This window comes from Lipophrys pholis, assembly GCF_963383615.2.
Source record: "Lipophrys pholis genome assembly, chromosome: 8".
NCBI classification, from domain to species: Eukaryota; Metazoa; Chordata; class Actinopteri; order Blenniiformes; family Blenniidae; genus Lipophrys; species Lipophrys pholis.
The window spans coordinates 27,507,663-27,534,680 of NC_137630.1; the positions used below are offsets into that span (position 1 = coordinate 27,507,663).

At 44.2% G+C, this 27,018-nt stretch overlaps 2 protein-coding genes across 3 annotated transcripts in view; one reads left to right on the forward strand and one right to left on the reverse strand.

Annotated features, from left to right (window-relative positions):
- Window positions 1–174: 174 nt before the first annotated feature.
- kdm5c (lysine demethylase 5C) lies at window positions 175–16,997 on the forward strand. 2 transcript variants are annotated; one of them, XM_080470507.1, is made up of 29 exons: window positions 373–511; window positions 1,956–2,103; window positions 2,779–2,856; window positions 2,956–3,078; window positions 3,187–3,357; window positions 3,515–3,649; window positions 5,352–5,408; window positions 7,825–7,948; window positions 8,123–8,385; window positions 8,551–8,709; window positions 8,814–8,933; window positions 9,028–9,186; window positions 10,033–10,214; window positions 10,362–10,524; window positions 10,618–10,737; window positions 10,822–11,016; window positions 11,136–11,317; window positions 11,424–11,548; window positions 11,678–11,825; window positions 11,900–11,990; window positions 12,193–12,575; window positions 12,680–12,818; window positions 12,931–13,110; window positions 13,785–13,913; window positions 14,014–14,760; window positions 14,889–14,931; window positions 15,021–15,220; window positions 15,533–15,721; window positions 15,833–16,997. In XM_080470507.1, exons 2-29 carry the CDS (start codon window positions 1,960–1,962, stop codon window positions 15,839–15,841), a joined length of 4,758 nt encoding a protein of 1,585 aa, XP_080326633.1. In that variant the 5' UTR covers window positions 373–511; window positions 1,956–1,959; the 3' UTR covers window positions 15,842–16,997. The 2 variants fall into 2 exon arrangements, with proteins under 2 accessions (XP_080326634.1, XP_080326633.1); XM_080470508.1 differs by lacking the exon at window positions 5,352–5,408 and having other exon boundaries at window positions 175–511.
- Window positions 16,998–18,431: 1,434 nt separating this feature from the next.
- LOC308113937 (PDZ domain-containing protein 4-like) overlaps window positions 18,432–27,018 on the reverse strand; it is a gene marked incomplete at both ends in the record, with an annotated part of 16,397 nt that continues 7,810 nt past the window's right edge. Inside the window, 7 exons of the mRNA XM_080470509.1 lie at window positions 18,432–20,423; window positions 22,218–22,319; window positions 22,607–22,669; window positions 22,757–22,855; window positions 22,955–23,042; window positions 23,176–23,486; window positions 25,371–25,424. Of these exons, the coding sequence (XP_080326635.1) occupies window positions 18,432–20,423; window positions 22,218–22,319; window positions 22,607–22,669; window positions 22,757–22,855; window positions 22,955–23,042; window positions 23,176–23,486; window positions 25,371–25,424 (2,709 nt within the window). The remainder of the gene's footprint in view (window positions 20,424–22,217; window positions 22,320–22,606; window positions 22,670–22,756; window positions 22,856–22,954; window positions 23,043–23,175; window positions 23,487–25,370; window positions 25,425–27,018) is intronic.

Here is a 27,018-nt window from a genome sequence, read left to right on the forward strand (position 1 = left end):
TTATCTCTGTTTCTGATGTTGATTATAATAACACGGGACTGGTGTTCTGTTCATGTTCGGTTCTGAGGTTCTTCGTGCGCGACTTTGTGTACGTGCGCACTACTTTCAGGGAGTAAACGTGAGGCACGCGCTGAGAAGATCTGAGGTTGTACTTCGGTCGAGAGAAAAAAAACTAAGATGGCGTCTCGTCAAGAAAGATAGGATGGCCTGAAGAGAGTGATGATGTTGATCGGGAAATGATTGATAGCGACACAAATTGATAAAAGTTTGAGACCCTCCTCCGACACTAAGCGAACACGAGCCGTCCATGTCTCTGAGTCCGTGGCTGAGTGGAGTTTATGGAGGACTGACGCTGAAAAACCGGCCAACTTTGCTAGCAGCGGCAGGCTAGCCAACTGGACCGAGCACAGCTGGCCAACGTTAGCCAAACCACCAGCAGTCATCACAACAACAGAAGGAAGGAGAGCGGCCACAGTCCCTAGCACACCCCGGGACATCGAGGTGTCTGCGGGTCAGTCGCGGAAATGCACCGGGACACAGCAGTGTAGTCCATCGGGGGGTTGGGGGTGGTGGTGGTGGTGGTGTCAACAAAATAATGCGTGTGGTTACGTGAAGAACGTGAACTCGCTCGCTCGTTCTCGTCGCCCGAGTATGTAGGTTAAGTGGTCTGCGATCACGTCGTTGCCTTTGGGTTCCTCCATTCCGCCCAGTTAACGCGAGCCAACTCGTGCTAGTTATCTCAAACCGTGGGAGAGGATCCGTGGAGGCCTCGATGCTAACGCTAGCAGTGAGCGGCGTTTACTGCCTCACCTATCTGGACAATAGACGTCAATATTGACTAGATGGAGATGAATGAATGGCCCATCGGCTAAACCACAACAAATACCCGAACCGGACGTGTTGTACTCTTTTTTTTCTTTTTCATAATTTAATTTAGCTGCCAGCTGCCGTTTGAAGGTAAGGTTAGTTTTATAACCAAGTTCACCAGCAGCTAACATTAATCTTTAAACTCTTTAACTATATGTGCTATTTAGGTGACATTAATATGAAGTTCACTTTTAGATGAGTGTTATTTGGCTTCTGAAATCGAGTAAGTGTGTCCTGTCCAGCCTCAGTTGGGTGTTTGTGTGTGTGTGTGTGTGTGTGTGATGCCTTCATGGCCTTCTATACCTTAAGGTCCGTGGCCTCCACGCCATTGTTTGTCTGAAGGCCCGTGAAGAATCAGACGGATGATCTGTAAACACATCATTAAAGTCTCGTCATTTAATTTAGCTCTTTCTTTACAACAAGAGAGCATCTAATCAGAATCCTTAAGTGTTTGGTATACATGCCATTTGGACAGTGTTTGTATTTCAGATCAATGCAAATGTGTTGTAATAATTTATGCCTGATTATTGCTGTTGTGTAAAATAGTTTGGTAACTCACTGAAGATTTGTCCTTTGACACAATTGGTCTTGAATTGTCAGTATTTCCTGTAGTATGTTTATTGTTGGGGGAGGGGGGTTGACATGGCTCACTTTGAGAACAAAACACTCCAGTGTTTTTCCATATGTCGATAATGGATTATTGTGTGAAGTTTTGTATAAATACAGCATGTCTCTGTCACACATGCATGTAAAGTAGACGGTAGCAGAGGAATGATGTGGTGTGAGTCAAATTATATAACCTGCATGCTCAGCTATGTAGGTTGCCTTATTCCATTGAATCCATTTCTCTGTGAACATTTACTTGTGTGATTCATGTCTTGTAAATATTGTGACACAAGTGCGTGTCTGTGCTTGATCCTTATCTGTGCCATCAAAACTCGGTGATCTTTAGATACGTGTGAAAATACAATGAGGTTGTAATGATTTCAAAACGTCTGTTTACATGAGACTTTCGGCCATCTTGTCTCAATAGGAATATGTTTGATATTCGATCGACTTGTTCGAACTGTCTATCTTTCCGTCATCAGGGCAATGGAAGGGGAAGAGTTTGTACCTCCTCCGGAGTGTCCAGTTTTCGAGCCAACATGGGAGGAGTTTCAGGATCCTCTGGGCTACATCGCAAAGATACGTCCCATTGCAGAGAAGTCTGGGATCTGCAAAATTCGACCTCCCCAAGTAAATATTTACTTCTATTTGAATTATGATGAGGAAATGGCACATGCTTAGTCCTTCCCTGTTTCGTCATGTGTGAGGTAGCTGATTTAACAAACTCTACCCTTGAAACCTCGACTTGATTTGTCCACAATGTGTCATTTCTCTGACACATTTTGATTATGTGCAATGTCAACAAAAACAAAGCATTTGAAATGTAACAGGAGCAACGGATTGATTCTCACGAGACAAGAATTATTCCACAGGGTTAAATATTTCTGAGTAATGACAATATAAGTATTGCTAATTACACCTGCAGGGAAAACAATAACAAACAACAGAAAGAAGGAATTGGCTTTAAACACATAAGCAAAAGAGGCTGTGTTCAGTTGGTGTGCATATACTGTAAATAAAATTTGCATCTCTCACAAAACTTTAGAGGTCAGATTCTTTTCATTTTCTTTAGTTACAATCGATTTATGTTGTTATTGTGAGCTTCAGTTTTTCTCTAGTTGCTGACAGACTATCAGACTATTTCCTCAGCCAAATTCTTAAATCCAACTTAACCTCAGTATCTGACTAATCTCTTGTGTTCACATTTAGCTGTTGTCCTTTTAGGAAAAGTTGACATTTAAGATATTAAATGGGTTTTTTTGTGTTGTTTTTTTTGTTTGTTTGTTTGTTTGTTTTTTTTAACAGGATTGGCAGCCACCCTTTTCTGTGGAGCTGGACACTTTCCGCTTCACTCCTCGTATCCAGAGGCTTAATGAGCTGGAGGTAATTTATTGTTCCATTTAAACCTTTTCCATGTGCCATAACAAGGTGTTGAAGGACCAGACTTTGATCATCATGAATGTCTCATTTGTTTGATTTTAGGCCGAGACGAGAGTGAAGCTTAACTACTTGGACCGCATTGCCAGATTTTGGGAGGTACAGGCATCTTCCTTGAAAATCCCACATATCGAAAGACGCATCCTTGATCTTTTCAGCCTGTCAAGGGTGAGAATTACAAACATTGTTTTTCTCTTAGAACATATTTCTTACTTTCCTCGTGACAAGTTGCTGACATATTATTTCAATTATTTTCAAACTGCTCATCTCTTTCAGGTTGTGACCGATGAAGGAGGTTTTGAGATGGTGTGTAAGGAGCGGCGCTGGGCGCGCGTGGCTCAGCGGCTTGGTTACCCTCATGGCAAGAACATTGGTTCTCTGCTGCGCTCACATTATGAGAGGATCGTCTACCCATTCGAAATGTTCCAGTCTGGTGCCAGCCTGCCGGTATTTCTCTTCACGTTTTAGTTTTCCCTTTTCTTTGATGGATGGCACAGAACATAAATCCATCAGGGAAGGGTTAGACATTCAAATTTGCATTAGATTTGTGTATTATTTACAGTATGTATAGATTGGTTCTTTTATTTTTTTTAATTATCTGCAGCACTGCAAGCCAAAGCACTATGACGGTGAAGATGTGGACAAGGAGTATAAACCTCACTCCATTCCCCTGCGACAGTCTGTGCAGCCGTCCAAAATGAGCAGTTATGGACGCAGAGCAAACAGATGCCAACCTGATGTGAGTGAGAGCGCCTAACCTTACTTGTCATTCAACACATTTGCATACCTACGTGACCGGAAACCCCGCACTGAACTGTGCTTTGGTCATCTCGGTATCATTTGTTCGGGATCATGTTTCCCAATGCACATTACTGCCATCTGAGAATAAGATCAATTTGAGTGAGAGGAAACTTTTTCTCTTTTATAATCACACCAAAATCTCATTGGTTTGATGCGTCTGTTGCAAGAGAAATTTGTGCAGTGGCACTGTAACAGGGGTGTGAATTTCAGTGTGCGACTGAGTTTATCTGCCTCCTACTCATGTAATATCCAAACTGAGTGCTTTTTTTTTTTTCTTTCTTTTTGAAGATCCTCGCATCACAATCCATGCTTGAAATGACATTAGATGTTTTTATCAATTTCTTTTTCTGTTATTTCAACTTACACAATCTGAATTAAACAGTAGATGTAGACAACATCTTCCTAATGTATTTCTAACACCATACAGTTCAATTGCCATTTCACACTTTGCCCAAAATATTGAAAACCTTTTCATCCTTAACAGCTACTGAACCCTCCACTAAACAGCTGTCTGAGAAAAGTTTCATTTTATTTAATTTTTTTTTAGCATCGGCCATGCTGCCATGTTATTACCTTTTTTTTTTTCAGTTCTCATCAATGCACCCATGTGCAGCCGTTCCAGTAGAGTGTGGACTATGTGACAGTGCACTCGGCTTGCTTGTTCTCCATCCTGTCATGCTGCTGCTGCTGCTGCTTCTTCTGTGCTTAACTTTGCTGTTGTCACTTTCAGCGCCATGTCCTCTTTTTGTTCTCTCCTGTCCTGCGCTTCCTTCCATCACCCAAGTAGACTCATAACTTTATTTACTGAGCCGTACCAACAAAAACTTTGTAGCGCCTTTATTTATTTTTCATTTGTTGTGCTGGACTACATCTTTTGATTTGCTGACTTAAGTGAACACTATGTCAGCTGTCTATGTGATTGACACAATGGGTTGATTCTTTTCCTGCTTCAGGAGTCATAACTAATGCATGTAATAAAAACATAATCCATGGAATTGGGTACATGTTAAAGTGACCAACACTGTCTTGTACTACAGCTTTTGAAAGATGAAATCTATTTAGGACCAAGTACATGTTTATATTTATCTACTTCTTGGACTTGAGCATAGTTGTGTGACTCATTGGTTGCTGGTGAAAAGCATGAAAACAAAATTGCCAGCTAACGCTCACGCCTCACAACCAAGCATCTTTCCAAACCAAATTTTTGTATCCATAAAACTGTCATGTAGAATAGAGCAACTGAATCACTTCTTAGATAATCACAGGTATTTAGGTCGGTGCTCCATCAACAGGGATTTGGTTTTATCAAACAATACAATACACATCTTTTTTTTTATTATTATTATTATCTCATAAAATAACCTAAATATGTTATCTAAATTTTGTTTTTCAAGACTTCACATTGAACAAAATAAACTTAAAATCATTGCTGCTCGATCTGAAATATTCGAGTTTGCAACATTTAACAACACTGGACGCAGTAAATCCAGCATAAGATGTGACCTTTGTCTCATGTGTCCTGGTTATATTTTTCATACAAACTACCGGATGTTTTTCCCAGGCTCCTTCCCCTCTTTTCTCATCTCCTTTTCCCCCCTCTTGTCTTAGTTTATTGTTGCTGTTATTGTCTCCCCTTGCAGGGTCCAGAGGATCTGGCCCCCCATCCTCTCACCACTGGCTCTCAACTCATCTCTGCGGTACTGCCTCTTGAGCATATGAGCTCACTTTCCGCCCCACTTCTCCTCCTGCCTCTTCTCCTAGACCTCCATGCCCCTTTTTGAAGTTGCCTCAGTGTTTGTTTTTTCTTGTTTTGATTAACCACTACACATTCCCATGAACATGCGAGCATACTCTTTGCGTTACTCAGTGCAGGCGCGCCTGCCCGTAATGTGACCATCACTGTTGCTGACATGTTGCCATAAAAACCTCCAGCGCCATGACAGTAATAGTTCATGTCACCATTATTTACTATTTTTAAAAAGCATGGATTGAGTTTAGTCTGATTTGATCTTTGCTCATCTTGAAAATGCCCCCAGGCTCTAAAGAAAATCTACAACGTTGAGTAGATGTCTTGACTGCGTCGATTTGTTATTTGGCAATATTTTACAGACGGACAAACATTTTGTCGGTCTCGCACACACAAAAAAAAGAAATACAGGTGTTTGAAAGACAAAGTTTTTATTAAGTTCAGCAATGTCCTTTCAAGGAACTTAAAAAAAGAGTGCCATAGAGGCACTATCCCGATCTTTTCAGGGCGATTTAGTCTCCAGCTTTCTCACTCATGCTCTTTCTCTGTGGTTGTTCTTGGCTTGTGATGCTCTGTTTCTGGGCTGTCTGTGTGGCTTCACTGTGTCGCCTTGCCATCCACTCACAACGGCAGCTAACTGTGCAGCTGCATGCGTCTTTTTTTTTTTTTTTTTTTGGGTGCACTCACATAGAGGAAGCAGCGAGGTTGAAATGAATAGGAACAGTGCTTTAACGTTACTATTCCCCCTTTTGTTTCTTGGTAATCAGAGAAAAAATAATAATCCTCTTTAAACACATAACTGATGTTGGCCTTCAAAGATGGTTTCACTCTCTGACCTGGACAAACGTCAAGGTGAAAAAATAGAGTAATTTACTATGTAAACTAACTCTGACCTCTTTTACAACCAAACGCATGCAGGGCATCCGGTGTGACATGTGTTCCGCAAAACATCTTCCCTAATAAGATGTGTGCTGGGCCTAATGCAATACAGTGATTTGTTGTGATGGTATGTTTCTAACGCCTTTAAAAATAAAAAATAAAAATCTGGGAAAGCCCCTAGATTGATAATAATCTCCTTCAAGAATACAATGATTCTGAAGCTCATCACATCCTGCGTTGTGTCCATTTCGTGGAGTTTGGTTGAAGTCTGAAAGCAGCACAAGCCGAAGAGTTCTACTGGGGGTTTGTTTTTTGTTTTTTGTTTTTTTAAAGCAGACTGAGAACCTGCTTTATTTGAGGGTTCAAATCACATAATTTACACTTCCAAATATGAACACTTAACAATAGTAGAGAGTTTAGAATAGACCAACCCTGACGGAGAGACAGACACCCTGAGGTCCATCCATTTAAAGTCACCCATTATCAGACTGATTCACGCCATAGCAGCCGACCCATCTGCTTTGTTGTTCTTTGTATTTACTCGCCAACATTTGGGTGACAAGAAGAACGGATTCTTTGGTTCAGGCTTTAAGGGTTTATGTTCAGTGTAACAAATTCACAATCCGAGTTAGTGCCGCTGTCGAAGGATGTAAAATGGAATGTGTTCATTCTGCTAAATCTTCCTGGAGAAGCTGTTGAAGAGCATCTTTTACGGCGTGGCGTTTCTCCAGGTTTCTGTGGCACTAACAATGTTAGTAGAAATTGTAGTTTGATGCTTGTTTGCGTAAGAGTGGATAAAACACTAATATCTTTAACATAGTGGAAAAACCTTGGGTGTGATTGAGGAGTTTGTTTCAATATTAAAACCAAGATAATGAAAATAAAGAAACTGCTTTTGTATCCTCCTTAGTTTCACTGAATAACTTTTTCAAGTGACAATAGAATCTACTGTGTTACGTTGGCACTACTGACAGTATTTCATTAAGTGATGTCTTGTATTGTAAAAAAATATTGGAGGATCATGTTAAGAGCCAGTCTGTCCAGGCGTCGGTGAAAAACTCAACATGTCTAAATGCAAAGTGCATGTTTGAAGGTTTTGTGTTTAGGTTCCTACATCTACGGAGAATGTAATGCTTTTTCTTAAAACTTGCTTATTTTTTCATTTTTGAAACGATGGACAAAGTCTAACAAAGATGGTTAAGAACTGAACTTCTGCTAACTCTGAACTATTTCTCACCTATTCTGACTGTGGTTGCATCTGGTGGTGGTTGTGTGTTTTGGTGGTGGGTCTTAATCTTCTGACTTTCACAATGGTGTAGGTGAACTTTTCCTTACTTTCTAACCTAGCGTAATCCTTTTTTTGTGATGCATTGCTATGCTCTCCTTTTAAATTGTTTGTTCTGCACTGGGCCTCACCCCTAGCTTTGCTCTATGTGCTTTGGGCAGTAGTAGTCCGTGGGCTCATGCTTTTCTTCTTCTACTGACAGCCTGAACCTACAGAGGAAGACATAGAGAAAAACCCAGAGCTGAAGAAGCTACAGATTTATGGTGCTGGACCGAAGATGATGGGACTTGGACTAGTTGCAAGGGACAAAGGCCTCAGAAAGAAAGGTGAGTCTCGTTACCTCATCTCAATGTGATAATGTTGAGAAACTATTTGGGAAAGTAAAGTGGTCGGTTACTTAAAGTCAGAGTTTTGAAGTGGCCTGCAGAGTAAATTTCAAAATCTACTTCACCAAACTGCCTCTGACTGAACATTTCTTGCTCATTTTTTATTTTATTTAGATGATCTGCCTCAAACACTTACCATCAAAGAGGACGTGTCTCCTCCTCCTGCTGATACCTCAGTCAAATCAGAGCCACTGGAGCCTCAGGAGAGGCAGAGTGACGGCAGCACATCCACTCCTCAGATGCCTCCACTGAGCGTTACAGTGAAGAAGGAAGAGCCAGAGGAGGAAAACGGGAAGCATATTGACGAGGCTGATCCCGACGGACCGTGCACCAAAATGACAATGAGGCTTCGACGAAACCTCAACAACCCGCAGTCTGTAAGTGCCCCGCACCCTGGTGGTCGTTAACTTGGAGTTCAACTAAAACTAATTCAGAAATGACTTGATGACTTTTGTTTCTCTCAGTCAATATTATAAGCACGTGTGATTTTTGTCATTGCTTTTTTGTTTGTTTGTTTTTTAAATGGGTGTCTCTTTTTAAAGGTGGACAATTTTGTGTGCCGGATGTGTGGTCGTGGGGACGATGACGAGAAACTCCTGCTGTGCGACGGCTGTGATGACAACTATCACACTTTCTGTCTTCTACCACCACTCACCGACCCTCCCAAAGGCAACTGGCGATGCCCTAAGTGTGTGGCAGAAGTAAGCAGAAATCTTTCTAACCTCCTTTTTTTTTTTTTTTTTTTTTTTATTTTAACATCCGTCAGCTCAAAAGACTAATTTTGACTTTTGATGATCCGTTTTAGGAGTGCAAGAAGCCCTCGGAAGCGTTTGGCTTCGAACAAGCTACACGAGAGTACTCCTTGCAGAGTTTCGGGGAAATGGCAGACGCCTTCAAAGCAGATTATTTCAACATGCCGGTCCATGTGAGTGCAAACACGACAGACGCCGCCTATTCATCATAAAGCTCTATTCAGCCTCGGAGTGGTGAGAACGTCTTGGTGTTGTTGTTCTGTGTAGATGGTTCCCACCGAGCTCGTGGAGAGAGAGTTCTGGAGATTAGTCAGTAGTATTGAGGAAGACGTGACTGTAGAGTACGGGGCGGACATACACTCCAAAGAGTTTGGAAGCGGCTTCCCAATGAACAATGGCAAGAGGACGCTCACAAAGGAAGAGGAGGTATGTGGATTGTTTCGTTTGAACCATTAGCAGCTAAAAGAACTATATATACATTCTAGGAGGTCAGAGTGTCCCGCTTCATTAATCACGTTGAAATGTAATCTGTCAGAAGTTCATTTAACTACAGCATGAATACAAACGGCTAACAAAGAATTTGTGCCCCCAAATAGTTTCATTATATCAAACTAAAGTTCAATAGAAAGAGAAAATGTATATTAATTGAAACTTACCTCAACAATAGTGATTAGAATGTTAAAGTAGACAAATAAGTGTTTTCTTTTCTAACGTTATCTTGTCGGTAATGTAAATATGTACAACTTAAACAACGTCCATCCTCCCACATTTTAATTTTATCATCTGTCATTAACTTTTTTCGAATTTTATTTGTGAAGTAAGAGATTGTAAAAAGTATGAATATCCCAGAGATCAAGGGCGTTTTCTTAATGCATACTCCAACTGCACAATGTAGTATCGAGCACGGAGGACACACTTTAAAAATTAGAAACTGTTTGGAGATTCGATGAATCCATCAATTGAGTTTTTATTCAAATGCTAAAGTAGGTCGACTAATCTTTTTCATATATATATATTTCAAAAGTAGTAAATTAACATCAGCATTGATTGCTAAACGGTATTTGAATTCCTGGACTATAGTAAATTCCATTCTCTAGTTAAGAAATTTAAAAACATTTCAGGGCCAAGCTGCTCACTGATTAAATTTTTCAAATATCTGTCTTTTTCAGACGAGCACAAGCGTATGAAAAGCTACTCGATGAAAGCTGAGTTAATCCCAAATGTGTCTTATCTATTGCTCGTTTTTAAGTGGATGTGGTCTTTGTTTGTCAGGAATATGCCCGCTCTGGTTGGAACTTGAACGTGATGCCTGTGCTGGAGCAGTCACTCCTGTGCCATATTAATGGAGACATCTCCGGGATGAAGGTGCCATGGCTTTATGTGGGCATGGTGTTCTCGGCTTTCTGCTGGCACATTGAGGATCACTGGAGCTACTCCATCAACTACCTACACTGGTACAGCATGCTGGTCGACTGGTGTTCAATGCCTTTGTCTAAAATGACTGCAGGCTTCAATATTGAGACTGCGATGTTGTTGTGTAATAGTTTACTGTGGCTGACATCTTGCTATCCTCTCACTTGTCGCTCTTCTTCCACCTTCAGGGGCGAACCGAAGACCTGGTACGGGGTTCCCTCCGTGGCAGCTGAGCGGCTTGAAGGGGTCATGAAGAAGCTGACACCGGAGCTGTTTGAATTCCAGCCCGACCTCCTGCATCAGCTCGTCACCATCATGAACCCCAACATCCTCATGTCTCACGGCGTTCCGGTCAGTCTCGCACTCACTCACTCACGTGGACGAAATAAGAATTAAGGTTGTGAGAGTTTTAATCCTTTTAAGCACCATGTTTCTTACCTGCAGGTTGTACGTACCAACCAGTGCGCCGGTGAGTTTGTCATCACCTTTCCTCGAGCCTACCACAGTGGCTTCAATCAGGGATATAACTTTGCTGAAGCCGTCAACTTCCTCACTGCAGACTGGGTACGGTTCCTCTGTCTTGAGGTGTCGGTTCACATAATTTTAAAGAAGCGTGACTCATTTGAACTGTCTCCTCTGGTTTCTCAGCTCCCCGCCGGTCGGTCGTGTATTGAGCACTACCGACGTCTGAGGAGGTATTGTGTGTTCTCCCACGAGGAGCTCACCTGCAAAATGGCTGCTAATCCAGAGAAACTGGACCTCAACTTGGCCGCGGCTACACATCGGGAAATGTTCATCATCGTTCAGGAGGAGAGAAAGCTGCGTAAAGGCCTGATGGAAAGGGTGGGTGACAGATGCAGAGCTTGAAATAGTCGATGTGTTATTCATGTGTCGGTTGACGCATTCTGAGAGAAAAAAACAAAAAACGTAGTTTTTCATACCTCTGTGTGATTTACTCACAGGGCATTACAGAAGCAGAGCGAGAGGCTTTCGAGCTGCTGCCCGATGACGAGAGACAGTGTGACAAATGCAAGACCACATGCTTCCTTTCTGCTTTGGCCTGCTCAAACTGTCCCGAGCGTCTGGTGTGTCTCTATCACACTCAGGATCTGTGCAACTGTCCCACAGACAAACTCTACCTCAGGTATTCATCCCCAATGCAATACACTACAGTTTATTTAATGAGATGTGATTAGAATTTCACAGTCCGTATTAATCTTTTCTGCTGTCCTTTCACTTTCGTCTTGCAGGTATAGATACACCCTGGATGAGTTGTTGGCTATGTTGCATCGATTGAAGGTTCGGTCAGAGTCCTTCGACTCGTGGGCCAACAGAGTTAAAGAAGCTCTTGAGCAGGAAGAGGGAAACAAGATAGGTAGGAAATCAACACAAGTGATTCCCACAAGCCCTTACAATTCCAGACATTGTTTCATTGAATGAGTTACAGACATTGTGCTCAGATCCCAGGTTTTTGTTTTGTTTTGTGTTTGTTTTTAAATTCCAGATATTAAAGATTTGGAGATGCTGAAGGGCGAGGCAGCAGAAAAAAAGTTTCCCGATAACGAACTTCTCCGGAAACTCAACACTGTTCTTAAAGACATCGAACGCTGCAAGCAGACGAGCACCGAACTCCTCAGTAACTCTCAGAAAAGGTGAGGTGGAAGCGCACACTTCACTTTAATTGTAACTGCTCTCCGACATGTACTCACATACTGCGTTCTTTCAGTGAAAATAGGATGAGTTTGGCGGAGCTGAAATCCCTGGTTGAGACGATGCAAAACCTGCCCTGTGTAATGACCCAGTTAGAGGAAGTGCAGGTGAGTCACCACTGCTTTATCTCTCTCGCTCTCTTATCTTTCTTTTTCTGCTGCTCTTTACATCTTTTTGTCACTCTTTCTTCTTTCGCTCTCTTTCATGCTCTCGCTTTCTCTTGTATAGAATTTCTTTACTATTTATATGTATTGAAATCATTTGATGTCTTTTGACTTCATTTATTCTCTACATCCTCTTATTTTCCAGGCGGTTTTGCAGACGGTGGAGGTTTACCGGAGCAAGGCTCAGGTACTGGTCAATGAAAAGGACTGGAGGAAGGACTCGCCGCCCCCCGAGGAGCTGCAGACCCTGTTGGAGGAGGGGGCCACGCTGGCCGTCGTGGTGCCAGAGTTCACTTTGCTCCAAGGCCTGAAGGAGCAGGGCCACTGGCTTACAGACGTGAGGCGCACCCTTGGCAGTGACGGAGGCGAGAGGCAAGAAGTAACACTGGATGTGTTGAGGAACTTGATGGAGGCCGGCTGCAACGTGCCTCAGAGTGTGTCTGTGGAGACCGCCATGGCGGAGCTGCAGGAGCTGCTCACGATTGCAGAGCGTTGGGAAGAGAAAGCACAGATCTGCTTGGAGCAAAGGTGAAGCAGATGAGACGAGCTGTAAATCATCTGCCACCGTGGGAATGTATACCCAGTTTAACTTGTGAAGAGAATAACATTTTTGTGGGACTTCTCTCTTGCAGGCAAAAGCACCCGCTTTCTACCCTGGAGGCAATAGTAAATGAGGCCCAGCTGATTCCAGTCGCACTACCCAACATTCTGGCTCTGCAGGGCTGTCTCACGCGAGCTCGGGCCTGGGTGACCGACTTGGAGGAAATACAGGTGAAAAGAGAAATGATCTAATGCTTCTTTGAGGTTGACCTCACTAATGCAGTTTTGGATTCTTTGGGTGGGGAAAAAAAGGACATCTAAAACCCAGTGTATGCTGTTGTAGAATGGAGAGCATTACCCGTGTCTGGATGACCTCGAGGGCCTGGTCGCTATTGGGAGGGACCTGCCGGTTTTCATGGCAGAGTTGAGGCAGCTCGAGCTGCAGGTGGCCAGCGCGCACTCCTGGAGAGACAAGGCCACCAAGACCTTCCTGAAGAAGAGCACTCAGCACAGCCTGCTCGAGGTAGTCCGAAAATGTGGAGCTTTCCTCCAAATGTTGTTTCTGTTTACACAAAACAGCCGAAGAAACAAATAGGAACACACATTTGGATTAACTGGGAAATGATTAGAATAATGAAACGACTGGTAATAATCATCAGCTCGTCCCTTAATTTAATGTCAAGCTTGGCATACAACGTTTAATTGTGTTGTGTATGTCATCATTTTCACTGTTGGTGTGGTCAGAAATCCTGAAGGAGCATTAGATTGTTGAATTAATAACTAAATGTTAAGCCCACCCTGCTGTGTGCCACCAGTGTGAAACAAATCCCCCCCAAAACTCCCTAAAATAACAACAATCTCCCCAGATTGTGCCCCTGATCTAATCCCAGTTGGTTTATGTTTTTGGAATAAGGATCATTAGTTCGTTGAGTTTAGGAATTTATAGTACAACATTACCACCGATGTTTCCTCTCAAACACAGTTTAATATATTGATGCAACAAAGTACTGCTACCGTGTTTGCATGTAATCTTAACGATTATTTTCTGTGGACTGTCGTCCGCAAAATGCTGCAGTTGTTATAATCATGGAGCATTATTGCTTATAATTAAATTGATTAACGGTCAAATAACAGATTTTTATTTGTATTTTTTCAATACTCTCGAGAATGTGACCTCAATCCCTGGTTCTCCTGCAGGTATTGTGTCCATGTGCGAAGCGGAGGGAGCGGCGAGCCACTCCAGAGTTGGTGGACGATCCGTTGGATGATTCAGACACGAACACTCTGGGACTCTCCGCCCAGGACCTGAGGGATCCTGCAGCCATTGTGAGCGTTGCTGAGCAAGACTGTCGGGCTCTCTGTGTGGATGCAGGTCTAGTTTTGCCACAAAGCGACACGCGAGTCTTATTTTGTGTCTTTTTTTCAGGTGATGGCGTTCAAAGAAGGGGAGCACCAGGAAAAGGAAGCACTACTGAGGTTACAGAAAGTGAATATGTGTAAATCTGGACTCACTACTGCAAGTCACACGGAGGACAAGGAGAACGGGAGGTGGGATGACCCCATGGAGACGGACACATCCGTCCACACCGAGAACTCTGTAAAAGAGAACGGCGACAGTAACCACACCTGCGGCGCTCCCCAGCCAGTGTGCGTGTGCTCCGGGCAGCCTCGCCCTCCTCAGCTCCGCTGCCATCTGTGTAAGGACTGGTTCCACGGCGGCTGCGTCTCCTTCCCCTCCCTGCTGCCGCCCTCCGGGCCGCCAATTAACCCCCTTTGCTGGTGGGACTGGGACTCGCGCTTCCTGTGTCCGCGGTGCCAGCGGTCGCGGCGGCCGCGCCTGGAGACTATCCTGGCGTTGCTCGTCGCTCTGCAGAAGCTGCCCGTCCGCCTGCCCGAGGGAGAAGCTCTGCAGTGTCTCACCGAGAGGGCGATCACCTGGCAGGGCAGAGCCAAGGAGGCGTTGGAGACGGCCGAGGTGCAGGAAGCGCTTCAGAAGCTGCACGAACTGAAAGACACTCTCCATCGCGAAGTGGAAAAAGACAAGGGGAAAGAGACGCAGGACAGTTCAGTTATTGTTTTATCAGACTCTGAGGGAGTCGACGGAGACGATGGCGTCATTGACTTAACGGAGGATAATTCACCTAAGAAGAACAAGGAAAGCAATGGCACTCTGGTACGTTTTCAAATATACTTTGTTGATCAGTCAATAAGCCATTCATGTTTTGTTTTGCTATAATTCATCGAAAAGGTGATTCACTGTCTCACTTTGTATAATCTATTATGTCATATCAATGTTGGCAGGCTGGATGTGAAAATGGCATCAGCAAGAAGCCAAGCGTTACAGGTAACTCAGCTTGTTCGCAGTAACTATTTACAGCCAGCTTCTGCAGCGTTTCCCTCTGATCACACCGATGTCTTTGTCTGTCCCACCAGGAGTGGAGTCTCTGCAGCCCCTGCTGCCTCTGCTCAAGGGCCAGGTCGTGGGACTCTCCTCGGCCACCAGGGTCCGACTGGAGGAGCTGCAGCTGGAGGGAGACCTGCTGGAGGTGTCCTTAGACCAGACCACCACCATCCACCGAGTCCTGCAGGCAGCTTCTTCTCCACCCAGAGAAACGCTGCACACACTCATTCAGGTCAGGAAAAAAGAGACGAGTTATTGATTCCTGGTCCTTCAACTGGATCCAGGTGGTATTTTCCCATGAATGCACTGGGGGGGGGTTACAGGATTTGTTTATTGAAGGTCTGGATCAGATTTAGTTTAGAAACAAAATAAACATTGTCCATGAAATGGTTGTTATTCATTTCCTGTTTCTATTATAGAAAATAATCATATAATGTCAATATGAAAGGACTTGTTTTTGTTTTTAAAGTTTAGGGTTTTTTTCTAACAGTTTTTTCAGTGAATATTGCCTGGTGATTAATGGAAATTGTTCTTTGTCTCTCAGATTGAACTTGAAGAGCAGAGGCGAATGGGTCGCGGACGAGCCAAGGACTCCAAGAGGAAGAGGAAGAGCCACAAAGGCCCCGGTGGTGACGGTGCAGGAGAACGCTCCCTGGATGGCTCGGAGTCAAAGAAGAGCTGCCCTCTCAGCCAAAACGCTTCTCCTCACGTTCCTGTCCAGACCTATCCAGAGGTGACCAGCCTCTTTTTTATCTGCGTTTGATTCCTGGTAGAGTTCACGCATTAGAGTTTTTAATTTTTACATTTCTTTTAACTTACATTCTGATTTTTCTTGTCGAAACAGATTTTGTGATGCACTCAAACGTTGGAGCTCTGTTGAAGTGGATTAGTCGGAGGAATCGAAGAGACGGAGCTTTCTGTGCCAGAAGACAGTGTCAACTTCTAGAAAGATGCAGGACATCCCCCCGCCCCCGTCCCCACCTCCCCCTCCCCTCTCATGCTTCATTCATGTATTCAGACAATAACAGAGCGACGACTCCTCCGCTACACTCCACCACTCTCATCCGCTCGTCTTTATTGTTTTTTTTTTTGTTTTTTTTTACATTTTCAGACTTGAACTTTGCCCCCCCCCCCCCACCCGATCCACTTCCCCTGTGAACATATAAAGACTGTGTTGGATCGCTGTGAGACTTGTAGGAGCGTCTTTGGTCTAGCGTTGTCTCTGAGGTCAGCCAGTATGATTTGTTATCCAAACTGTATTAAATGCTAGTTGAGCCGGGGCCCGTCGGGGGGGCCGGCAGTTGCAGTTTTCTGTTGAGCTCTCTGTCTCTCTCTCTCTCTCTCTCTCTCTCTCTCTCTCTCTCTCTGTCTCTTGCTCTCTTGCTCTCTCTCTCTCTCTCTCTCTCTCTCTCTCTCTCTCTCTGTTTCTCTCTCTCTCGTTGAAGTTGGATAAGCTATGAGTGTGTTTAGACAGTTCCGTGGGCATGATTCTCGACTCTATGGAGCAGCAGAGGCTGTTGGCCTGCCGATCCGAGACAACGCCGCCGTGGTTACATTTGTATTTTTTAACTTTTAGTTGTATTAAATCTTGTGTTCGATGCCGTTTTGAGGGGATGCGCATTTTGAAGAAACGGAGTGAAATTTGGGAAGTATTGAAAAAAACAGGACTTCATGTTTTTGGTGCTACTTTCCCAAAATGGATATCTGTACCTCTCTGCTTAGTTTTTCCTCCTCTCCTATTCCTTTACTGCCTTTTATTTTATTTTCTAGCACCTTTCACCTCATTTCCCTTCACTCACTCTGTTTGCAAAATATGGTAACTTCACTGTAACTCACTTTGTCTCATTTCTATTTTGTTTTCCGGGTTCAAATGGTTATATTATTATTATTATTATTGATGATGCTGACACACAGTTGTCGTGAGTTTGTGTATAAACTTTTAATTTTACTGTTGCCTTTGTTTCTTTTCACTCTTGTTAGAAAAAATAAAGGTTTAGAATTGTTTAGGATACACGGACTCATTTTTCTCACTTTTCAATGACTCCCGAGACGACGTCTTCATGATCACAGTATTTATTTAGAAAAGTTTTCACTGTAAAATGGCAGACACTAGACATCACGATATTGCACAAACAAATACACCATGTAGTTTTTTTCTAAATTCTATGCTAAGGTTCTGAGCAAAGTCACGTCCACAATTACAGAATGTCGAAGGCCTTCAATCTTAACATGTAAAACATCATTTCGGGTTCAATATTAAACATGCATCTAAGCCAAATGGAAAAAAAATCTGCTTTTGTTCAAGAGGCTTTTTTTGTTTTCTTTTCTTTTAAATACAAATGAGTCACCCCTCACTTGGCTTTAACCGTCACCATAGGAAGCACAGAAGAAGTGAAAACAGTTGCTGGGGAGCCAGTTAACAGATTTTCTTCTGTTAGAACAATCATTGGCCTTAAAAAAGAAAACGAAAACGCGGCTGCAGCCAATGTGACATTAACGCGTACAGTCCAAATTTGTCCTTTTTCTGAGAAAAGCATTGAAATGTAATTCAGATGTTTTTGTCATGCAAAATGTGCCCTTGTCGAGGAAAATACGTTTTTCTGTGCTTGGGATGTAAAAAAAAAAAAGCCAGCAATATTTCGGTCTTTTTCTGTTGCTTGGAAAATTGTGCTATAAAGTCAAGTCTGCCTGAAGAAAAGGCACCAGCTCAGCTCCTCATGATCAAAGTATTCAAAAAAAAAAAGCGTCTACGGTCTGGCAATGATGCTGCTTTTTCCTCGTGGGGAAAGCAAAGGAGCGTTTGTACATAAAGAATAAGTGTGGGAGCAGCTACAGCTGTCACGCAACAATCATTCACAGACGTATTCCAGTCCTTTGTGAACAGGACGTGTACAGTTTTATGGCACAAGCGTGACTGTTTATCTTCAGGTTTTCACAGCAGCGTGGCTCATTTGTGATCACAGAAGGGTAATGGAGGCCCTCCGCAGGTTATTCTCCCCCCGTTGTGAGCCGCCTTTCATCCGCCATAGAGCAGGCGTGGCGCCACACAGCACCTCTACAAAATGTGAGGAGGCAAATCACAGGTGGCTGTGATTGTTGTCTCCTTCATTATCTAAAAAAAAAAAAAAAATGCAAATCATGCTGGTCTGTGCTCTTTCCTGTTTGATGTACAAGTCAGTATAATCAAAACAAACAGCATTTTTTCTTTTAGAAAGTTCAATCCGACATGATAAACATGTTTTTGAGAGGCAAAGTATGGCCGTCCCAGTCATACCTGTAGCTGTTTCTGGGGGTGTAAGTCAATATTGCCTTGCTGGATTTGTGTTCAAAGGAAATACTTGTGCTTAGGGGGCGTTGAAGCAGCTTGTGCTCACTGTGCAACCTCCTTCAAAACACTTGGGCTCTTTCTGACGACTGTATTCTGCACAATCTCCCATCACGTCTTAAACTGTGGTGACAGACAGTAGCGGGTTGTAGACTTTCTTCCCGTCGGCAGACCTGGTCCCATGGGCCAGCAGCTCCTGTATCGTGATCCAGTTGTCCAGGATTCTGCGACTGCGCTTCTTCATGCTCCTGCGGTGACACAGCTCCAGGATGGAGGCGGGTTCCTGCTGCTGCGTCGTCCCCTGCTGCCCTCCACCGTTGCTGCCTCCGGCCTGGTCCCGCTCGCGCTCTCTCAGGAAGTCGAGACGGCTCTGCATCATGAACTCCCTGCGCCGCCGCTGCTCTCGGGCCTTTAGCAGCTGCTGCTTGCGCTCCTCTTTGCTCCAGTAGCGTCCCATCTTCATCTCGCTGACGGCGTCGTCGTCCGTGGTCATGCCGCTGCGCTCCTCTCTGATCTTCATGGCCCGGGCCTTCAGGAGGCGATCCCTCACGGGCCGTTTGGCCACGTAGCGAGAGCCGTCGCTGCGGATCTTCACCTTCCACTCCATGCGAGGAGAGGCGGGCATCAGTGGCGGGGACAGGGGTAAAGGTAAAGAACCTGAAGTCTGAGAGACATCCTTACAGGTGCTACCCAGACTCATCGGGCTGGCGTCGCCCTCCGCCTCGTTTCTGAATCCACCCAACCGTTCCGAGGTGGAGGGAGACCTCAGCTGCATGCAGCTCAGGAAGCGTTGAGGAGGCTGTGCCTCGTGACGCCGGGACAAATAAGGACTGTTTTCCGCGCTGCGTCCTCCGGCTCTCTCGACTGTCCCGCCGGCTTTGGAGTTACGTCTCACGCCCCCATCTGAGCCCCTCCTGGCTCCAATGTCCCGGGACAGAGAGCGAACCTTGGCCCCGGGGCTGGACATTTTAGCCTCAGTGGCTCTCCTGTGGCTGTGGGGAGAGTAAGGTTGATTTAAGTTGGCTTGTGTCCCATCTCCTCGCTCAGACCTGGTTCCTCTCTCCTTCAGTCGAGTGGAAGCCGGAATCTGCAAACCTGCCTGGAGAAGGGAGTCGGATCCCTCCAGACTCTGAGTGGAATTTGAAGGGTACTGTTCGTTGACCAGTGGGGTGCTCCTGCAACTTTCACCTCCGGTGTTGTAAGCACTCGTGCTGTCCTTGTCTGAGCGCTCCCTCTCTGGGAGCTCATTGATGTCTGATAGCGCATTGTGGTGCGCCTCCTCGCCACCCAAAATGCCGTTGATGTCCAGTCGTCCAGCTCCCACGCTTGCACCGTTCTTGTCTTCGAGGGGCCAAGCCTTGAGGCAGCGCTCTCTCAGCTGCTGCATCTTCTGTGCCCTCAAAATGTTCCGGCACTTGAATTCCAAGTGGCGCAGCTCCTCTTCCAGGAGGGCCATCTCATGCTGACTCAGGCTCTCGTTCCGGTTCACGTCCAGCGAGATGCCTCCCTCCTCTTGTTCTACCCCTTGACCTTCAATCAGCACACTACTGTTCTTCTCGTAATAGCACTTGATTTCTAGGAGCTCTTTGTACCGCTCACATTCCTCCTCTGTCAGTCCGGGCATCATCATCCTCACAGGGTCCGCAGTGTAGGCCCTCTCCATTTGTTCCAGGCCACCTCCATTCATGCAGTCCAGTCCAAGGAGGGAGTCGGTACTAAACTGAAGGTCCTGCGAGTGCAGCAAGGGTGGCGTTTCCCCTCTGCTCGCCAAAAACTTGCGCATACTGCCGGGTGTGTTGGTGGCGTTGGTATTGGAGGCACTCGTGTGGTCGTCTCCCAGAAGGTCGTGCTCCGAGGTATCCTCGTAGCGTGTGCTCTCGTCCGTTCGGCCAACCCCGCTGTCCAGCTCCTGGCTGTTGCTGAGCACCGTCTGGAGCAAATCTGGCGAATCCCTGCTCAGCGAGTGTCCGTGGCCACGCAGGACCCCCCCGCCAGCCGGCCCGGCACTCAGAATAGAGGGGCTGTTCATCCCTCTGTGGCTGCTGCCCAGGTGGTCCGCATTGTCCAGAGGCTCCAGGTCCAGCTCTTCTGGATCCATCTGGTTTTCATTCTGGCAAGTAAACAGAAAAGGACTTAACTGAAGGATCAAAGATGGGTAAGATGAAGGTGTTGCTAGTTAAAGAACCTACAGAAACACTTTTTAACCTTAAGAATTGTCAATGGGGGAAAAAGATGCAAACAAAACAATGGCGTGTCAAATTGTAACTTGAGCCCCCAGAAGTATGGAAGGATTATAACATTGGCACAGCAAATACAGAATGGTCTTTCTTCATGGACTTGTGCTCTCACAAACTAACTTTAACTTTTTAACTTCGTTAAGTTTTTCTCAAGTGAATTCCTGAACATTTTTATGACCATGTTTACAGTATTGACACTGAAAATACATCTCTTCATGCTTGAATGTTGACTGCAGTTCATTGCTGATACGTTTTCTTTTAGTTCTCTTTTCTGTCACCAGGAGGCGCCAGCGGCCTGTGAGAATTTGTTCACTATTGCCGTTTTGTTTGGTTCAAAATGCACTTTGTTTCCATTGATTAATTCCTCTGTTGAGAAAACAGAAAACAAACCAGACCTATTATTTTTGATTAATGATTAAATGTTATGTATGTGATGATTCCACCATGCAGGTGGAACAAATCCTTCCCATTTCATAAAAAATCTTATCTGCCCACTTTGCAGTTAGCTTTCCCTCAAAGGCAAATCAAACATAATGCAAATACTTGGACATGAATTAGTAAATACTTCTCTCCTCCACCTCCCTCCTCTATTGCATATGAGGCCTAATTGGTTTCATTTGAATATGGGTTGCATTCAGACCACGAGACAAGCTTATTGATTATCTTCATTCTTATTCCTTGACAACTCCTCCAGTTCTCGCCGAGTTTCTCCCAGAAGACAACAGATCAGGCTTTAATCTCTGCTTGTGCATCTCCCTCTGATGATTCTCCGCTCGCTCCGCTCTCGCTTGAATCTTAATGTGGGGCAAAGCCTCTGCAATATAAATCCTGGGTGCCTCTTGCAGGTGAGACTGCTGTTCGTCTATTCAAACACAAGGACGTATTTAAACGTGTGTGTGTGTGTGTGTGTGTGTGTGTGTGTGTGTGTGTGTGTGTGTGTGTGTGTGTGTGTGTGTGTGTGTGTGTGTGTGTGTGTGTGTGTGTGTGTGTGTGTGTGTGTGTGTGTGTGTGTGTGTGTGTGTGTGTGTGTGACCATTTTAATGAGTACCTTTTAAACCTGCCCCATGGCTCAGGCAGCATACAAATCTTTGCTCTCTCTCAGACACTGGGCCTGTTTCCATCTGCAGTACTTTCTTTTTTTTTTTTCTTTTGCAATGGCATGCAATGAAAAATCTATTTTATTGGCTTGACATGTGCCAGGCGGTATATTTACAAGGATTCTGGAAGGAGTGTGTTATTGAGGGGCGTCTTATGTATGTCACGGTGCCCTCATATCTGCTAGAAGAGTGACCTTGAGGGAAACAAAGTGGTGCCACAGTAGCGCCGTGAGCAAAGGCCCTATTTGTCTTTGTCTCTCTCCTTTCCTGTTATCTGTGCTCTCATCATGTTTCTGCACCTCTTTGCTTTTCCTCTTTAAACAAGTCGGCCTGCAGCACGGGACAGAGGCAGAGCATCCCACTCCTCCCCATGTCCCAATTTCTTTTCTATCTCCTCTTGCCTTCCAATCCCATCATGACAAGTTAACAGAGATGTTTACCGATGTCCTGACATTTATTCTCTGCTCCATACAAAGAGGTACAGATTGAGAATGATGCATTTTCAAGCAGGGTATTGAGGCCAGATCTTGCAGAGCTCTCCCCAAAGACCCACACATCCAATTTCCTCACCTCTATCTCGGGTCGTGCGAGAAGCAGCGAGACATTAGTGCTGTCCTCTCGGGTGAGAATGGCCACCGCCTCCTCTCTGTTCTGGATGTCCACCCCGTTTATCTGAGACGAGAAGAAGAGACTCACCTCCAGCTGATGTCAGATAACCTGGGACCTTTTATACCGACGCGAGATTCAATTAAAGTGCACACTTCAGAAAAATGGGCAAAAATCGTAATAGTGAGGGTAAAATTATTCAAAAGGGATTCATTATACGTGGATTAGTCGAGGTTTTTCCCTTTAAATCGTGCCGGAGTGAATCTCTGTGGATTGCATGTTATCTACAGATTAATGGTTGTAGCATAGAGAAGGCGTGTCGCCTCCAGTTGCAGATCTGAGGAAACCTCTACCTGTAGTATTCTGTCTCCCTTTCTGATGCGACCGTCCATTGCAGCAATGCTGTTCGGATTCACCTTTGGAGAAGAAAGAAACGTGTGTTGAAAAGATTTAGAAAGGTTTATTGGGGATGGAGGTTGTGTATTTCGTGACGCGGCCTTCACCTCCCCCACGTAGATCCCGAGGTCTTCCTCATCATCGGTTCTGTAGCACACCGTAAGGCCCAGCTTATCTTGCTGTCGAGACTTGTACAACTCCACCTCCTGGTGCCGCGAGAGAAGAGGGTGGAAGATGTCAGACTCGATGAATGGAGGCGCAGGTTTCTGCAGCTGAGCTTTCCAGGTCTTCAATTACCACCTCACCTCATATTCCAGCTCGTCCTGCCTGTCCACCTCATGCTGAGTGATGTCGAAGTAGTCGGTGGGGTCGTAGTATACCGGCTCCACGAAGCTGAGAGTGAGAACATTGGAGGAAATAACATTTCAGTAATTGGAGCCGCTGCCGACTTCAAATGTGCGAACAGAACGGTTCTGGTCTGACAGCTGAACACGCTGCAGAGGCCTATTAGACGATTCCCACTCACAGTTCGTTGAACAGATATGGCTCCAGTAGAGGAGGGAGTGGAGGGGATGGCGGCGGGTCGGGCGGGGGCGGAGCTCCACAGGGATGCTGGCTGCTCTTGCCCAGAGTCAACATATGCTGGAAGCTGATGTCTGTTTGGGTGCAGCTGTCCACGCAGTCGGCCATGCCCATGGTCACTGGCACTTGGCCTCCGGGAGCTCCTAGTAGGCCGGCTCGTCTGCGGGCCCCCCGCCTCAGTATGTTGGACAGCACGGGGTCCCGTATGTCCAGGGTGGGATCCCCAGAGAGGCGGGAGAGCTCCTTCCCATTCACCTGGAGGAACACAGGAGTCGCTATCATCAAACGGGAAGAGTCATAAGTCTGAATCTGGGAAATGGGTTTAAATTCAGGATTCTTTACGTTTAGTATTAATTATAAGTATTAATATATACTACAATTTCAGTAATCCATATTTTACTTGTATAGTATGGGGACATTCTACTTTACATTTTATTTAAATATTCTAACCCTTTGAAACGTGTCTGGATTTTGTATGTTTGGGCCTGTATGCAGCTTTAGATCATCAGTTTGGTTCCTTCTGACGTTAAAAGTTGAGACTGGAACCTGGAGGAGATCAAACCTTTGTCATCACAGACTCCAGATGTCAGAATGACCTGCCTGAAGGGATCAGCCTGCAGGATGAGTGACTTCCTTTAGACTTTTTATTCCTGTTCTGACATTATTGACAGGCTTGTATTATTATAATAAAACCTAATACTAGACTGTTTATAATCTGATGATTCTTTTTAAAGTAGAGTTATAGAGCATTGTGCTCACATAACAGTTATTGTGGTCCTCTGTGCAAATAATCACAGGTAAGATTCATTAATATCTCTATATTTTCAATATGAGTCTCTCACAGATAAAAAAAACCAACCAACAACAACATTGAACTGCCAGATTTTGAAACTTGAAGTTCTCTAAGAAAGAAATTCAGAATCATTCAATAGTGCAGCAATAAAATCCCAAAATTGATAACTGAATTCAATCTAGTCGTGAACATTTAAAATCACTTCTCAATTTATGTTATATTCAATTTAATTCCACTTTCTCCAGAGCCTCTATATCTTATTTTTCTATTTCATTCATGAATCTATCTGGCTTTGCTATTTCTGTTTTGTTTTCATCTAATATAAAATTTTTTGCTGTTCTGTTCGAGGTATGTGTTGGAGCAGTTGGGTGGAGTTTACATGTTCTCCCCATGAGTATCCAGGTTTCCTCCAGATACTCTGATTTCCTCCAGCAGTCCAAAAACAGTCAGTCGGTGACCTTAAGATTGCTCTTAAGTGTGAATGTGAGGGTGTGTGGTTAGTTTAACTTTACTTGACTAATTGTCGCTGTGGCTTTTCTTGTTTTGTTTGGCATAAAAAAAATACTTTAATATTTTTACATCCTGTTTTTTTTTTCTTTCACTTTTGTATCTAATTTTCCACCTGATCGTTATCGCCTGTTTTTGCATGATTTTGTCGTCCGTAAGATAAGGAGCATTCTTGTTTTTGTTTTTTTTTAGATTTTAGTTTGCCCTGTTAAAGAACAAAAAAGTATTTAAATAATGCTTCAAATTTGATTACTGTTTGATTACTTTGGTTACTGTCATTTTAGTTTTGGCACTTTAAATGTGAAAAGTGATGAATGATTTCTCCTTTGCAGCTTGAATTACTTTGTTGGTCTTTCTGGGGAGATAATCACTCTGATTTGAAGCCATCGTATACTTAACTACACATACGAGAAGCTGTGGGCTGACTCTACTGGGGGCTTCAGGGGCTTCGATCGAGCGCCCAGTGTTGTGGTTTATATATAGTGGTGATCTCAAAAGACACATCATGACATGAGAAAGTGAAATAAAAAAAAAAAAAAAGGGATCGATAAACTAAAAGCGAGCTAAAAGGTGACGACAAGAGGGAAAAACAGTCGGGCATCAGACAGACGTCAAGGTTAGTTTACAGAGGTGAACAGAGGAGGGGTGGGGGCGGGACTACAGATAAGGGTGGATGAGCTGTTAGTCAACAGAAAAATGCACTTGAGCCGACAGCGTGAGCACGTCACCCAGTTAGTAGTGTTTCCACAGGCACACACAAAAAAAGGAAAACTATTTATAAAAGACGTTCGGACACAAAACCACAGCAGGCAGCGGAGCAGAAAGCCAAATACTGAGACCTTTAATCGACCGTCAGCGTCAAAAGAGCACAGCATGTTGCTCATGTGACCCTTCTGTGGACAGAGAGAGAAGGGGAAAAAAAGCAGGAAAATAGTGGAGTTAGAAAGTAATTACAGCTGTGAACAGCTGGTTAATGGAAACAAGCTTTCTTAGGACCTTCTTTTCTTTTTTTTTCACAAAAAAAATAACTCAAACGCAAGAGCTGAAAAAATGAGTTTCTCCGGTGGATTAGTTCCGTGTCAGGTCTGGCCCTGCTCATGCAAAACACTGTTATTTTTCCTTTGTGTGCGTTAGAAGTGGCTCCTCTCTGCAAATATATATTTATACACGAGAGCGTATTTACATTCCAGTGAAACTAGTTTCGTCTCTGTGCTTTGTGGAGGACGAGGAACTTTGATTAACACTCCTGTGAGGTCACACGCGCTGGAAGAAATCGGTTTGATTCGAGAGAAATAAAACACCTCTTCCACAAAATTGGTTTTCTATAAAAACCACAGAGACTTTTTTTTTAATGCTTCAGCGTTCGCAGATCACCGAAACAGGCGTGAAATTCAGTGTCGTGAATGCTGTTTTTGTCCCGACTCAACGTGTCTCCTTCTCGTCTTCAGAAGCTGAGAGACAAGGGCGTTAAAAATTAAACCGAAAGGAAGAATCAAAATTGTGCGCCGATTTATTTATTTATTTATCTTTATTTCAAGGTGACCGAACCATAACAAGTCAAGCCAAGAAGGACTTCCCGCGAAGCAGATAAGAAAAGACAGAGCCATTGAGTATTTATACCTGTTTCCTATGGCAGCAGCTCAACAACTGTGTGATCGACTCACATGGAACTGTAAACATACAACACTCCTGGCTGGTTGGTCGACAGCCCGACTTTTATCTCAGCTGCTTGTTCACGTTTTAACTTCTTCAAAACGAATGATACCGACATCGTCCTCAGTGACTTTGTGTCTGCTGCTAATTAGTAGTCAAGCAAGCAATTCGAGCACAATAAACTGCTTATAAAGATTAAACCTGCTAATCGCTGCAAAGCCATTATATCAAAGAAACAACGTGTTAACATGCCGCTGGCGAGGGAGCTGCCGTCATGGATGAAGTGTTCGCGCACAATACAAGAAATCCACAGAGGCCGAGGAAGTGAGTGAAATGGTTCGGTCACTTTTGTTTTTCTTTACCAGTGTAGTAGGAGGGAGTTTCTTTAGTCAGTGTTGAAAACTACCAGTGTGTCTTCTTTGCATTTTGTGCTTCACATTGTACGTAAAGATGCTTTCATGGAGCCCAGAAAGTCAACTTTTGAGTTGGAAGCAAGTAAATAATTAACTACATGTCATGAAACCTGGCGGAAAAATGGTTAACACACATATAAACCAACACATGGATTAAATATATATTACATGTAAAAGTCAATGGTATTTATACACTTTATCACATTCTAATAACTACTGTGTGGGGGGTTTCCTCCAGTTACTCGGATTTCCTCACAAGGTTAAAAAAACAACAACTCTCAGATGCATAATTCCTATTTAGAGCAAGTTCACAACTTTCCCACTGTGAGATCGGAATGTTCCCACTTCCTGGTTACTTGTTAGTGCAACACGAGGCACTTCCTGTCAGGTGGGTCTCGTCCCGTCGGCGTCAACAAAACCA

Coding starts and splice junctions, on each gene's coding strand:
- kdm5c (XM_080470507.1), top strand. CDS start 1,960: ATGGAAGGGGAAGAGTTTGTACCTCCTCCGGAGTGTCCAGTTTTCGAG. Junction 11,017..11,135: donor GTAAAGGCCTGATGGAAAGG/GTGGGTGACAGA, acceptor ATTTACTCACAG/GGCATTACAGAAGCAGAGCG. Junction 11,318..11,423: donor ACAGACAAACTCTACCTCAG/GTATTCATCCCC, acceptor TTCGTCTTGCAG/GTATAGATACACCCTGGATG.